This window comes from Thunnus thynnus, chromosome 22 (assembly GCF_963924715.1).
Source record: "Thunnus thynnus chromosome 22, fThuThy2.1, whole genome shotgun sequence".
Lineage (NCBI taxonomy): Eukaryota > Metazoa > Chordata > Actinopteri > Scombriformes > Scombridae > Thunnus > Thunnus thynnus.
Genome location: NC_089538.1, coordinates 26,122,321 through 26,138,532, shown reverse-complemented (window position 1 = coordinate 26,138,532; position 16,212 = coordinate 26,122,321). Strand labels below are relative to the sequence as shown.

At 37.8% G+C, this 16,212-nt stretch overlaps 1 protein-coding gene across 2 annotated transcripts in view; it reads right to left on the bottom strand.

Annotated features, from left to right (window-relative positions):
- Positions 1–16,212, bottom strand: part of LOC137174888 (low affinity immunoglobulin gamma Fc region receptor II-like) — a 43,060-nt gene that overhangs the window by 21,728 nt on the left and 5,120 nt on the right. Inside the window, exons 2-9 of one of the 2 annotated variants that reach the window (XR_010925495.1) lie at positions 15,395–15,430; positions 9,316–9,579; positions 8,998–9,237; positions 8,575–8,748; positions 8,270–8,371; positions 6,843–6,901; positions 4,293–4,343; positions 2,928–3,304 (exon numbers count right to left, since the gene is read on the bottom strand). Coding sequence is in view for 1 of the 2 variants with exons in the window: in XM_067580406.1 (XP_067436507.1) it covers positions 8,270–8,371; positions 8,575–8,748; positions 8,998–9,237; positions 9,316–9,579; positions 15,395–15,430 (816 nt within the window). In the remaining variant the exon portion in view is untranslated. Of the gene's footprint in view, positions 1–2,927; positions 3,305–4,292; positions 4,344–6,842; positions 6,902–8,269; positions 8,372–8,574; positions 8,749–8,997; positions 9,238–9,315; positions 9,580–15,394; positions 15,431–16,212 lie in introns of those variants that run through there. The other variant, XM_067580406.1, reaches the window with a different exon arrangement.

The following is a 16,212-nucleotide window of genomic DNA, read 5'->3' as shown; positions in this document are numbered from 1 at the left end:
GTTGTGTACCAAACTTTCCGAGTTGTTGTTTCAACCTGAGGTCGGAAACCCATTCTTACGATTATTCCGACACCACATGAATGCCACATATGTCCTGCTGTTTCAGGGAAAACGGTGGTTTGGGTTAAATATTGAAAAAGTCGACGGGTCATCTGAAGTCAGTGTTGACTTTTTAATATTTAACCAACATCTTTCCTGAACCTTGAAGTGCTGTGAATGTCTAAACATCATTATCAACTAATACTTTAGAGAAAGAAGTGTCCATGAGGTGGATAAATGTCCAGATTCAGATCAAATGTTGGAGGATAGAAACTGCACACAGTCTCTGTTCACTGTATTATTTACTGCTGCTGGCTGTGATACTGAACAACAAGATGAAAAAGGTTTGACTGTAGAGAACTAAAAGCAGGAAGAAAACAAGCTACAGACAACAGCAGCTGTGTGTCTCCACCCACAGAGACATTCATCATTTATTCTCTCATATGAGTCTTTGTGATTTAACATGTCTGATTACTCAAACTCAGTAACTCCCTCTGATTCCTCTATTTAGGAAAAAAATCCAGATCTCATCTTCATTGGTTTTGTCTCCTCCAAACTTTCACTGAGAGACGTCACAGTTTCTGCTGAGTCCTGTGGTGCGTTCAGGAAACATCTGAAAACTCAGCTCCTCTGTGAACACTGAACACTTCAGCACTCTGTTGATTGATGCACTGCTTTCTTGTTGTTTATGATATTTATTGTGCACTTGTTTACTTCTTATCTTAATAATTAAATTAAAGTAATTTCTCATTGCACTTGTACCTGATCAGCTGCTTGAGAATTTATACCACAGTTCTCTCTGAGTCACTGTCCTCTAACATTTGATTGTCTTTGGATAAAAGCATCTGCAAAATGTAAAATATGTTGAAGCGCAGGACTGTTGATGGAGTGTGCAACAGCTTTTGAATCTCGTGCCAAGCTTCTGTTGGTCTTGACTCAGTCTCAGGCTCATTTGGACTCTTTGAATAACAAACATATCCGTTTATAAATGTCCCTGATAGTGATTTCATACATATCGCTCAGCCCTAATGTGCAGTTGGAAGGAAGGGTTTAACTTACATACTGTTCAGGGTCAAATTTAACCCATTTTTACATTTGAGAGCAGTAAAAACATCATTTTTACTTTTCATTTGGCCTGAAATTTAATGACTTCTCCTCATGTGACCCAGAATATTCAAAAATGGAAATATTTCAACTTTTTAAAAACCTTTTTGCACAGCTGATAAACATTTTTGTTGCATGTTTGATCCATATTTATTACATAATTCAACAGTCACTATTCGAAAATATTGTAGCATTCTTCATATTTACTATAACTCATTGAAATCATCATGTTCTCCTGTTTTATTTATGATTGGACCTTTATATAGTGTATATAGTCTAAAGAATAAACTCTCTCTGCTATCTGAAAGCTTCATTAAGGATTAATCACACATTTAACTGTGACTGATGAGGTATTTATGAATGATTTGTGCTTCACTAATTTACTATAAAGACTAATTATGATTTGGTGTGAATGCAGCCTTAAGCAGCATCAGCTCTTCAACGCTGAAGCAACGGCGGCCGCTCACAACTGGAAATGTAATTTTACCAACATGACACTAAATCTACACAAGGTTTTAATTACTGTAGAGTTAAAACTTTAGAGCTTAAACAGAATCACATCAGTCTCAACACGGTCTCTCAACATCAACAGTCCCCCTGCAACAAGTTCCCTCTACTTAGTTCTGCCTCACATTAACGACTCATCAATTAACAGCTCGTTCCTGATTCGTTCCTCAGTAACTAGGCACAGTTTCATATACATTTAATGATCAACACAATTATTTACTCAATATTTGATGTAAAATAGTTTATTATTAATTAGTTCATATGTCATTAAACTGGTGTCATTTATAAACCAGTAGCTGTGGTGTAATACCCATAATGACCAGTAGGTGGCAGCAGACTTTAAAGAGGTGTTGTTTCAGGTGCAGGTGGGAAGATGGAGCATGAGTTTACTAATATCAATCTATAATCTGCTCCTGATTACTTGTAATATATCACCAAATAACATTATTACCAATGTTATCTGTACAGTCTTATATTTACCTCTTTAATCACTGTATTTACATTATAAATGACAACAATCATTTGCAGGTATTTAACAGTTTTATAGACATTTTACAGAGACAATGGTGCACTTTGGTAAAAATTGTAAAAAATGAACAAAAAAGTTGAAAATACTCAGTTTTCAGTGTGTCAAACGATATATTTAATATACTAGTTTTTTTTCAAAATTTTCCTAAAAGAAGCTGCTTCTTATAACATTTCTTTGAAAGGTTGTGTAATTTGGTAGTATACAGGAAATGTGCTCATTACAGAGATTTAAGAAACAACCTAATATACTAATATGTAGTTTGACACAAAACAACACTGAAAACTGAGTATTTTCTGTCAGTTAAAGAATTGTCACGAGTCTAATTTAAGATTTTTGCAAATTAACAACATATGAACCCAAATATAATTACCAATTAAACCAACTTAACATTTTTTCTGTTTTTTCTTCAAAGTGTTTAAGATGAACTACATGATGTGTGATGTTTAAACCAGGAGACGTCTTACAGACTGAATTGTCTTTATGTTTCACTGAGTAAAGAATCTAAACTCTTCACACACTCTGTGCTGCAGCTGTGTGTGTGCAGACTTTCCAGCTGATGATTGATGTTCCTGCAGTTAATAGACTGCGGTTGCGTTTTTTGTACGTTTGATATTGGTGCTGCAGAGCTACAAACACACAGATAGTCTGAGGTGTGTGTGGATCAGGTACCCAAAACCAAACCAGAACAAGTCAAATTTTCCATCTGACAGCTTTGTGAAACCCACAGAACCACACGAAGAAAACAACAAACAAGACCAAAGTTTATTCTACATCTTATTGAAGATGTTTTTCTGTGAAACACAGCAAGTTAATATATTATTATTATATTAGGAAATATTTTTCCAAAATGTAATAATGTAAATCTAATAATTTTAGTTTCACTGTTTATTCACTGAAAACACATCTGAAAATGAACCTGTTGTTTGTCTTTCTGTTGCTGCATGAGTCTAATTTAGAGAGAACAACATGAAATATATAAAATATGTATAAAAAATGAATGTACTGCTGCCTGAGGGGCTCTGGAGACCAGTAACAGGCTAGCTGGACGTCAGTGGTTGGACTGGTGTGAAGGTGTGGAGGTCTACCTCAGTGAAGAGTAGACAACCTCTGGCTCTGGTGGACACGCTGAACACACACAGATAAAACAGTATGAGACACAGTTGTAGAAAAAACAACTCTTGTACAACATCTACTGATGGTAACTACAGTTGGTTGAGGTCAGGGGAAGATCTTAGTGACAGTTCATGTAAGGACAAAGTTTCACTGCAGGTCTGTGATGAGATGTGAACTCTGGGCCTGAATTCATGAAGCTTCTCAGAGCAGGAAACCTCTCCTCACTGGACAAAAACTAATACATCTTTGGTCCTAGTTTCCGGAGAAGGAGTAACTCAGGAAATCACTCCTGTCTGAGCTGATATTTAGCAGCTGCAGAGATGTTTGAATGTTTGATGACAATAAAATCATTAAAAGATCCTTTAGATGATCCTCATTTCATCTGTTAGTCTGCAGGATGCAGAGAACACCTGCAGTCCCCATAAACCCTGATGTCCCCACAGTGTCACATTTTTTACATTGAGGAAAATGCAGCTTTGTGACAGTGATGTTTCTGTCAGAACCAACTACTTCAGCTGTAATAAATCAAACTCTGATCACTGATGAATCATAAAGATAATGTGCATGACGAGGGACTAAAACTTAAACACCATCATGTCCCCCTGCTGGATGACTGCTGTATAATGACGGAGATCTCAACAGGTAAAATTTCACTGTAGTAAACATGTCATGTATGCTGTAACAGAATAGTATAAATACTGTTTCAGGAAAAATTACCTTTAAAATGATGTCTGATAATTCACAGACAATATGTTGACATTTCATTTGAAGAGCATCTGGTAATAGAGCAGTAACTTTAAGCTTTACACCAAGACGAGTGTCTTTTTAACCCAAAACTAGAACTGGTTTGTTCTGGTCTTATATTTCTAACATGCTTTTCACTTTAAAGGAATAGTTCAACATTTCAGGAAATACGTTTACTTTCTTTCTTTTGGAGAGTGAAATGAGAAAATTGACATCAATCTCATGAATGTGCGTTAAGACAGAAGAGCAGCTGTACCTCTCATCTCTGTTCTTCTCACTGCTGAGTAAACTGCTGCTGGATCACTCTCTGGAAGATAAAATACATACATATTAACCAATACTGTTAGTATACCGTATTTACTGTGAGTAGTACTGTTGCACAAATATAAATCAAAATATTAATACTACTCTTAAGGAGAATAAAGTCTTTTTTCATGCAGCATTATAATAAGACTTATTTGCGACTTTTGAAATGGCAGCTTCCTCACATCACTTCTTTGAAAGACAAATGACTGTGAGTAACTGGAAAGTCTTTCTCTGAAACAGGAAACTGGACGACCACAGAGCTGCTCGCTGATATTAAAACACTTTGTCAACAAGGTACAAAACAGACAAACACACATTCAAATCAGACCACACTGTAGTGAGAAACCTCATCAGCATCAGAATACACTTTACTGAAATCAACAAGAGGAAGTTGTTGCTGTGGTTTTATCTGCACAGTTTTAAAACAACTAAATTATAAACTTTATAGGACAGTTTAAGATTGATTCAAACCAGATTCTCTAACTAAATTAAACTCTGCTGGAGCTTAAATACTCATTTTCAGCTTTCAACCTACAATGAACCATCTCTAACTGGATAGTTCAACACTATGTGGTCATTTCATTTGGAGGACTTGTTGCTCAAAACGGTTATTTTTACATCTACAAAATGGGCACATGGGATCATTAGTAGAAAGTAGAGTACATGTCTTGGACTCTTCTTTTATAGAGTTCAAATACGGAAATAAAATGGCGGAGGGTTAATATAGTGCACTATATAGTGAATAGGAAGGGATTTAGGATGCGGCCCAGATGTTTGGTTCCTGTTAGAAGTCCCTCCGGCTCAGTCATGTGCTCCAAAAACATCTTTGACTGTGTTCATGGTGGTGGGAAGCCAGTGAGGGATCTTGTCCTTGAGAAGTCTTCCCTGTTAAAGGTAATGTTCAGGTTTTTTCAAGTCTGTCTTTACACAATACTGATGTGCCATTATGTAGGAGGAAAAGAGTCTTGGTCGCTGTAACTATTCCTACTCTCCATGTTGACCCTGAAGATATTCTCTCTGAACGAGACTCCACTGTAAGAAATGAGGGACAAAAGTTCAGCTAAAGTTAATGTTTCAGGCTTCAGCAGTCTGAGTTCTGTCATGCCCTCCACTTCTGCCTCCTCCTAGTGTGTGTGTGTGTGCATGTGTCTCTCTCTCTCTCTCTCGTGTCTGTGTTCAAATTGCAGGAGTGGAGACAGGTGTGTGGGAGACCTCCTCATCAGGAGGTCTGCTTAAATATTGGGTGCAACCTCCTACTCACCGCCAGATCGTAGACTCTGTTCATACAGTCAGTCACGCTTCCAGCCTACTTGTTACTGTTCTGTCAGTATCCAGCATTTGCCTAACCTTTGTTTCTCTGTGCCTACAGAAGACCTCATCCTGACCCCGGCCATGTCTCCAGTCCTCCTGCCTCACCAGCTCAGCCCATCCCCTATACCCAGCCTCACGCCCAGCCCAAGCCCCCAGGTTCCCCAGCTACCGGTCCAGACCTTGGCCCAAGCCTCCCAGTTTTACCGCCTTGCAGAATAAATCCTTTTCCAACCCCACTCGCTGCTTCCTGCCTCGGTGTCCTGCTCGTGGGTTCATTAGCCTAGCCTTAACAAGTTCAATAAATCAAGTTGCTGTATTCCAAAGTTACAGTCTGTTTAGTATGAAATTCCCTCTTTTTGTTTCCATGGACTAAATTTCCTCACTGAGCTATGGCAGAGGGATAAACACTGATAGTGCAAGTAAATCTGTTGACATTATCTGGCTTTTACTACTCACGACATCCTCAGAGAAAACTTTGAATGATTTTTTCTTTTTTCTGTAGTATTTTTGCTAATATTTCAGTAACAACCCGCTCTGACTCTTTGAGTCTTTTAGGGTCGATCTCCTGCTGTTTTGTCCTCAGGACCACCTCCACTTGCTCCAGCCTCTGCAGGAATATGGTTCATGTCTGTGTTTAACTGGTGTGTCGGGAAAGATACACTGTTTGCAGCTCAGTAGCAGAACGGCTGAGAGAAATGTCACCAGTTGAGCTGACAACAGTTGAAGAGGAGGTCATTGGACATAAATACACAGTATGTGGTTCACTCTGTAACATCTGAGTAAAAATCTGGTTCTGGCAACAAATCTACCAACGACTACTCAAATGTATTCCTCCGCCGCAGCTCAGCAAGGAACTACATTCCAGGAAATAAAAAAAAACAGAATTTGTTCTAAACAGACTGTAACTTTGGAAGACAACGACTCAAGTTAGCTATTTCAGTAAAGTATTAAGCCAAACCTTTCCTTTAAGCACTCATCTATATGATGTCTCTATGCTGATGCTGCTTTTTCTGCCCTGATCTCAACTTCAAGATTAATCTCCTTTGTTGTCGACACATATACGTCGGTAAAAAGCAAGTATATCAGTGGCTCAAGATGCTACAAACGTTTGTCATGTTTTGACTGTGAAAACCATAAAAAAACTTTGAACAGGTTTCTGTTGTGGATCCAGAAAGAAGAGCAGCTGTACCTCTCATCCTCGTCTGTCTGTTGTTTTCACTGCTGAGAAAACTGCAACTGAATAACACTCTGGAAGATAAAAACATAGAAAATACATTACTGACAATACTACAAATGATACAAGTACTGTTAGAATACAGTATCCACTACTACTAGTGCAGTGGTCATTATTCAAATACTATTAATATTATTTATGCCTCTGCTTCAATCAATAATGATACCATTTTTTATAGTATTAAAAATTGAGCATAGCTTTAGTTCAGGTAAGCCACAAAGTTAAGTTCAGCTCACAAACCCAGCTACATCAGCTGATGGCTCAGCTGAGTCCTTCTATGCATCCAGTTGACAGTCTCATACAGGGCGCCTTATTTTAAGCTGCTTTAGTCTGCCTACCCTTCCTCTTGCAGAGGCTTCCTCTGCAAGCCACTTGCAACACACCTCCACCCCAGATCCTCCTTACATGCTGTGTCTGACTTAAACAATGTCATCTTGTTGTCAGTTACCTGCTCTGTTCTTTACCTGGGGTCTTTGCTGCTGCTCCCAGAACAGAACCATAAAGCCAAATATAAGTACTGCAAATGGCTTTAAAAGTTTTCTTTTTGACTTAAGTCTTGACTGAACAGAACAGAATGGAAATATGATCAATTATAGCAGCAAACATCAGTTTATAGTTGAAAAAAGAAATATTAGAAGTGATATTTGGGTTTGACAGTTTTTTTCTTCTTAACACTACTGCTGCTGTGAAAGAGACCAACACAAGTGGTGAATTTATTTATTTGGGCGATTTATTAGAATTGGAAAACTAAATAACCACAGAGTTGCTAGCTTTTATTAAAACAAGTTCATCACCACAAGATGAACATCTGTAACTAAATGTATTTATAATTGTAATTATACATATAATGTAAATAAAAAAAATTGGTGTCCCATAAAAGTATTTATCAACAAAAAGTGAGATAAAGTTGATGGTAAAACAGTGTATAACACTGAAGTAAGTTCACTTAATGTGAGTATTAATCACATTATATAAACATGTCAGTAATAATGTTTTAGTAAACTATATTAGACAAATATGATTTTGTGTTCAGATATATGCAAATATGTACATTTATAAACTATGTAGAACATGTGCAGCACAAACTGTCTTCATCAGAAACAGGAAACTGGACGACCACAGAGCTGTTAGCGTCTGTTACTGATTCACCACAAAGACAGTTTCACACATGATCACATCACACATTGTCATCGACCAAAACAGAACAAACTGTTCTCTTGCTGTTTTGTTCAAGTGTATCATGAAAACTTAATATTAACTTTCCCACTTTCCCAGTGTTCCCAGTGTCCCCATAATACTAAATGTCCTCACTTTCTAAACCCATGGAGTCCTCACAAAGATACAAGTTTACCTCTACTCACATCACATCTACAACACGTTACCTCTGCTCCGTCTGATTGGCTGTGACTGGTGATGCCATTTTTTGATGTCACTGTATGTGATGTCATCTGTGATGTCATCTTCTCCAACGTCTAATTCAGCAGCTGGAAGGAACCAAAATGATCAGAAATATAATTTACAACAATAAATATACAATAAACAATATTAAAATGTAATCATGAACTGTAGTAAATGGGTGTAAAACACAATTTTCAAATGTTCTAAAAAATTCTAAGTAAAAAATAAATCTTAAAAGGTAACATAAAAGTTAAATGTTTACTGTGAAATCAAGAAGTCTGTGTCTGACCTTTAGGTTTCCTCTGAACACATCGTCTCACCAGTAACACCAGTATCACCAGTAGAAACAGTAACATCAGTACAACCAGACCAGAGATAGATGGAACAGACAATGGAATGAGATGAGGAGAGGTGGAGGTGGGAGTGGAGAGGGGTGTAGACTGAGAGGTGGAGGTGGGTTTCTCTAAAATGAAACAAAAATAATTATTAAAAGTATATATTTAAAAAGCTTTGTTTAGGTAAAATGATCACATTCTAAATTTTGGGTTGAAAGTTGACAAATTTCACAACAACTAACTAAATTAGTGTTAGTAGAGTTAGAAATGCTTTCTCTCACTATGAATGACCACTGTTGTCCCTTTCAGTGCAGAAGCCTGCAAACATCAATAAATGAAACACAACGAGGTCTGAAGATTTGATTTAACTTCCTCACCTGTGACAGTGATCCAGCTGGGTGGAGACTCTCCATGACTGCTGATGTTACACTTGTAGAGGCCTTCATCAGACTTGGAAACATGGTGGATGGTCATGTGACCTGTAGGCTCAGTCCCGATGAGGGAGACATTTTTATAGAAATCAGCTGGGAGGTTGGAGGTCTTTGTTTTACAGTGCAGAGTGACATCATCTCCCTCCATCACAGGGAGGACAGGACTCTGCAGGATCACTGATCCACCTCAACACAGAGACAAACTACAGCATTTCATCATTTACACTCAGCTTCATCAATACTAACTCCACAGTCTGATCTTACCAGTGACAGTGATGTTGATGCTGTTACTGGTTGCTCCCTCTCTGGACTCACACCAGTAAACTCCACTGTCCCAGGGGACTGTTAGACTGATGATACAGGAGGAACCAACTGGTTCTCCCCAGTCAGCTCCACACTTAGCTCTGGTTTGTTTGGTTGTGTTCCTCCTCAGCGTCCATCCCGCATAGCCGTCGTTCTCCTCACAGCTCAGAGAGACAAACTCTCCATTAAACATCTGAGAGCTGCTGGGACTCACAGTCAGAGAGGCTGCAGAAAATCATTGTATATTGAGGAAAACATAATGGCCTATTGAGTATCACACAGTAACACTCAATGGTCAACAACAGTAATCCTAGTCATACAGTTATAGTGTCAGTTTTCATCTATAGATGTGTCTCAATGCTGCAGCCAGTTACCAGAAGATGTTCATTTCACCACATTTACACTTAACCACTTCATGCGTCATCGGGTAAATCAGATAGTTGTTCAATATCAATCAGTAAAGATAAAAATTCCTCAAAGAAGCATTTTAGATGGAGGGAAAATTTGACACATTCTAGCCAGATGTTGAAAAAAAGGATGTTCTCTCTGAGATGCATATATAATATTAAAAAGACAATTACATCTGATTGACAAGAGCCGTGACACTGTTTACATAAAAGTTGGTAAACTCTTCAAGTAAAGGCGTGGACTGCCCGTCCACCTCAAGGTGTAATTATCAGTCTTTACAGCTTGAGCACCTGGTGTGGAAGTTAGTATGCACACAGACTATCTCAGTGGGCTTTTCAGTGCAGTACAGTGCATGTGTCAACCTGTCCCTTTATTTCATGACGAAATATACCAAAATAATAAAGGAAAAGGAGGGAACGACACCACACAAATACTTTGAATATAAAGGGGGGAAGAGGACTAAGTGCTGAGTGTAAGGGATTGAGACCAGGAGGCAGAGCTGCAGTCCTACACGCTTCTCTGCGCTTCCATTAGAGCAGTTACCCACCCAAAACCACATAGAGACTGTGTCTGTCCCCCGACCACATAAATCAATTAAATCCAAAGTATATAAAAGAAGAGTCATTCATGAAAATCTAGTAAAAATTAAAACCACTGCTGCAATAGTACAACAAAATAAGATAATTAAATGTGGACTCTTGAACATTAGATCTCTTTCATCTAAAGCAGTTTTAGTAAACGATTTAATTTCAGATCATCGTATTGATTTATTTTGTCTCACTGAAACCTGGCTGTGTCATGAAGAATATGTCAGCCTTAATGAATCCACTCCCCCCAGTCATATTAATACTCATATTCCTCGAGACACTGGCCGAGGAGGAGGAGTTGCAGCCATTTTCAACTCAAGCCTAATCATCAACCCTAGACCTAAATTTAATTATAACTCATTCGAAAGCCTTGTTCTTAGTCTCTCCCAGCCAACCTGGAAAACTTTACAGCCAGTTCTATTTGTTACAGTGTACCGTCCTCCTGGCCCGTACTCTGAATTCCTATCTGAATTCTCAGAGTTTTTGTCGTATTTAGTCCTTAGTACAGATAAAGTAATTATAGTAGGTGATTTTAATATTCATGTGGACGTTGATAGTGACAGTCTCAGCACTGCATTTCTCTCATTATTAGACTCAATTGGCTTCTCTCAGTGTGTAAATAATCCCACTCACCGTCTTAACCACACCCTAGACCTTGTTCTAACTTATGGGATTGAAATTGAACATTTAATAATTTTTCCACAAAATCCTATTTTATCAGATCATTTTTTAATAACTTTTGAATTCCTATTACTGGATTACACACCATTAGATAAAAATGTCCTCGCTAGATGTCTATCTGATAGTGTTGTAGATAAATTTAAGGAAGCAATTCCGTCAATACTGAATTCACTGCCATGTCTCAATACTACAGAGGACTCTTATGTTAACTTTAGTCCCTCCCAAATTGATAATCTTATTGATAGTGCTGCAGGCTCACTAAGACAAACACTCGACTCCATCGCCCCCTTAAAAAAGAAGATAATAAAACGTAAGAGGTTAGCTCCATGGTATAACTCCCAAACCCGCAAATTAAAGCAAACATCGCGAAAATTGGAAAGGATTTGGCGTTCCACCAAAGTAGAAGATTCTCGCTTAGTCTGGCAAGATAGTCTTAAAACATATAGGAAGGCCCTCTGTAATGCCAGAGCCGCCTATTACTCAGCATTAATAGAAGAGAATAAAAACTGCCCTAGGTTCCTTTTCAGCACTTTGGCCAGGCTGACAAAGAGTCATAACTCTACTGATCCATGTATTCCTATAGCTCTCAGTAGTAACGACTTTATGAGCTTCTTTAATGATAAAATTCTAACTATTAGAGACAAAATTAACCATCTCCTGCCCTCAACAAGCACCGTTCTCTCCCCAAACACAGGAACCTTGGTAACGGCAGTAAATCCTGACATATATTTGGACTGTTTTTCTCCAGTAGACTTGTCTGAACTAACTTCAATGATTTGTTCAGCTAAACCATCAACCTGTCTCTTAGATCCCATCCCAACTAGGCTGCTTAAGGAAGCCTTACCCTTAGTGAGCACTTCTTTACTAGATATGATCAATCTGTCTTTAGTAACAGGCTATGTACCACAGTCCTTTAAAGTAGCTGTAATTAAACCTCTTCTTAAGAAGCCTACTCTTGATTCAGGTGTTTTAGCCAATTATAGACCTATATCTAACCTTCCATTTCTATCCAAGATCCTTGAGAAAGCAGTCTCTAATCAGTTATGTGACTTTCTACATAACAATAGTTTATTTGAGGATTTTCAGTCAGGATTTAGAGCGCATCATAGCACAGAAACAGCACTGGTGAAAGTCACAAATGACCTCCTAACTGCATCAGACAAAGGATTTGTCTCTATACTTGTCCTGTTAGATCTTAGTGCTGCATTTGACACAATTGCCCATCAAATCCTTTTGCAGAGACTGGAACATTTAATTGGCATTAAAGGAACTGCATTAACCTGGTTTAAGTCCTATTTATCAGACCGATTTCAGTTTGTACATGTGAATGATGAATCCTCCGTGAAGGCAAAAGTTAGACACGGAGTTCCACAAGGTTCTGTACTTGGACCAATTCTATTCACCTTATATATGCTTCCTTTAGGTAATATTATTAGGAAACACTCCATAAATTTTCATTGTTACGCAGACGATACCCAATTATATTTATCAATGAAGCCAGATGAACCCAATCAGTTAAACAAACTCCAAACATGTCTTAACGGCATAAAGACCTGGATGACCTGCAATTTTCTACTACTAAATTCAGATAAAACTGAAGTTATTGTGCTTGGCCCTAAACACCTTAGAAACACATTATCTGATGATAAAGCTGCTCTGGATGGCATTACCCTGGCCTCCAGCACCACCGTAAGGAATCTGGGAGTTATCTTTGATCAGGATATGTCCTTTAACTCCCACATAAATCAAATTTCAAGGACTGCCTTTTTTCACTTACGTAATATCACAAAAATCAGGCACATCCTGTCCCTAAACGATGCAGAAAAACTAGTTCACGCATTTGTTACTTCTAGGCTGGATTACTGCAATTCCTTATTATCAGGCTGCCCTAACAAGTCTCTAAAGACTCTCCAGCTGGTCCAGAATGCAGCTGCACGTGTATTGACTAAAACTAGAAAAAGAGACCACATTTCTCCCATTTTAGCTTCACTACATTGGCTTCCTGTAAAATCTAGAATAGAATTTAAAATCCTTCTCCTAATTTACAAAGCCCTTAATGGTCAGGCACCATCATATCTTGAAGAGCTCATAATACCGTATTATCCCACTAGAACACTGCGCTCCCAGTATGCAGGCTTACTGGTGGTCCCTACAGTCTTTAAAAGTAGAATGGGAGGCAGAGCCTTCAGCTATCAGGCTCCTCTTCTATGGAACCATCTACCGGATTCAGTCCGGGGTGCAGACACCCTCTCTATGTTTAAGAGTAGGCTTAAAACTGTCCTTTTTGATAAAGCTTATAGTTAGGGCCGACCAGGCTCGCCTTGGATCAGCCCTTAGTTATGCTGCTATAGGCCTAGACTACTGGGGGACTTCCCATGATGCACTGAGCTCCTCTCTCCTCCTCCTCCTCTCCATCTGTATGCATTCATGTAACATCAATGCATGTCACTAATCTTTACCTGACAGAAGAAAGCATCTCCAATGATTTCCACACATTCAATCAGGGAAGGTCCATAGGCTAACAGGACTTAAGCCACAAATGTTTTCAGCAAAGCTGTGAATCTGTTACTGTCCATTACACGTGGCATTTGTGATACCAAATCACTGCTGCAGAGGAACCAATGTGTTTTGAACAGATTGTTTCTTGGCTCAGTCGCAGTCATCTGTTTAAGGAACCCAGCCAGGAGAGTTCACAGTTTCTAGCTTTTATCTCTTGACAGCCTGTTTGATAAAATGAAACACATAAACACAACCCAGGACAGAGCTAATCTTACCTACGCTGTAAAAACTAAGAGCTCACTTTACCATAATGTTATTAAAGTTATTATATTTAGCAGCTCATCATGTGTCTACGTTCCTGTGCGGACTGATTAGAAAACGTAAACTGAATGAATGATGCAGCCTTGTCCCTGGTGATGAAGATGATGGTGATGATGATGATACTGAGGTGTTGAAAAAAGTTCTCCTGCATAGTCTGAACCAACCTGCAGACTGCCTGACTCGCCCCTCCCCCACAGATGTTAATACATTATGTTACATTAATACATAATGTTACAGTGTTTTCATTCATTAGCTCCAGTTTCAGACTCAGAGAGGCTGGAATATTTATTTAAAACTATTTGATACTGTCTGATATAATATCTTGCAGTTATTTGTAGTTCCTTTTATTATGCTGATTTGTTAAAATATTATTATTATTATTATTATTATTGTCCCATTAGGTGCACAATCATAAATAAATGAAATGAAATCAAAATGGTAATTAAATCAGATTAAATCAGACAATTCGTAAAATGCATGCAGTCATACAGAAGGTGTAACATGTTGTTGTAGCATTTATCTGATCCCTGATCAGTTCAACCACTGATCTGTATGTGAGAGAGCAGTAATGTGAGTAAGGGAAAGGTGTGAGAGAGTCTGTGAAGATGCTGGTTTTAATTTATGCATATGCATGCATTATTAGCTACCTAGCTAACCTGCTATGGTTGTAACTGAACAACTAAACTGTAAAAGGTTTTGTTCTCTTTTAGCTGTTACCAAGCAGCTCCAGTAGAGCCGATATGTATGTAATCCTGAAAAACAAGTCTTATATCTCCTCCGGGTTTCATCATGATACATGAATAACAAGTTTAACAGATAATGTCAGCTGTGGGCACGTTATGACTCAATTAAGCGTTTAAACCACATGTTTTGTGTTATTATTTATTTGCCTTTTCGGTTTCAGCATTTTTGATATATCTCATATTTTTTTAATTAGTAAGGTGGCTTTCAGTTAGTCATCAGGCTACATTTACAGTATGTGTGCACAGTAATGCCTCTCCTGTAAATACTGTAAGAAAAACAGTCTGGCCACATAAACGGAGAACATCCTGTAATAATCCTGCTGACAGACAGTTTATTTTGATCATCCAGAGGAAACTGAGTTTGAAGGTTTGCTTAAAATAGAAAAGTCAGCACTATTAATAACGTAATGGTATAAATGTATCTGTGTTGAACAGCTCATGAGAGAGTAGAAAAGGAGAGTAAATTACTCTTAAATACCGTTGTGTCTGACAATTGAAATAATTCATGAAGGTGTCGCTGTGCCAGCTGAGCATAAAATGACACGCTGTGCATCACAAAACTGCAGATATGATGCACATATTTCTGATGCTGGTACTTAACTGAAAAAGAACTTGAAAGCAACAAAACTTGATTTCAGAGAGGTCTGAGTGCAGTCAACAAGTAAACATCCAAATATACATAATATATTGACAACAAAGAAGACGCTCTTCTCCCCAAAATCTGATGTATTATCTCTTTCTCTCAAATCAGCAGAGCGACCATATAACAGCTTTAGATTATCAGATGAGAAGTTTACTAACCTTGGTTTGTTGTGCAGCACAGCAGTGAGATCAGAACTAAAGAGAAATGACACTCAGGTTGGTTTGAGCTTCAACATACAACAAGACAGTTCTACTCCAGAGAAATGAGAAACCCATAAAATACAGAATTCAGATATAATATTTACCACTAATAATAATAATAACAGGGATCATGTTGCGACAACCAGACAAAAAGGTTGTTTTAGAACAATGATTGAGTGAGTAAAAACAATAATATTGAGACAGAGGAAAATCTATCAATAATATATCAATACAGCAGACAATCCAGTAATACAACCATAAAAATGAGGAAACAGGAAGAGATGTAAACACTGCTGAAGTTTGTCTGAGCATCATTCATGTAATCTGCCACAAACATTTCAATAAAATAAGTTTAGATAAAACTAACATCTGAATTAAAATACTGTTGTCATGTGTCGTCTTCTTTCTACTGTCAAACTTTCTTTTTCTTCACTTTTTTCTGTTCTGTCCTGTTCTGGCAGATGTTGTATGTTGTTATCAAGCTTATTAACATTAATTGCTAAAAAATACAAATGATATGTCAATGATACTTTGATATGAAACACGACTTTATCTGGAAATCAAATATTTGACCTGATGTCTATTTTCTGGTGTAAAATGCTGCTTTACAGTAATGTAATTAAAATTTTCTGAACTTATTAAACTATTGAAGAATTAATTTCTCTTCCTGTTTGTTGCATTTTACTCTGTCTAGACTTGTCTTTGTTGCCTATTTTCTTGATGCTGATCACTTTTATGTTATTTAGATTCTCGTTTCATTGTAAGATGATCAATGA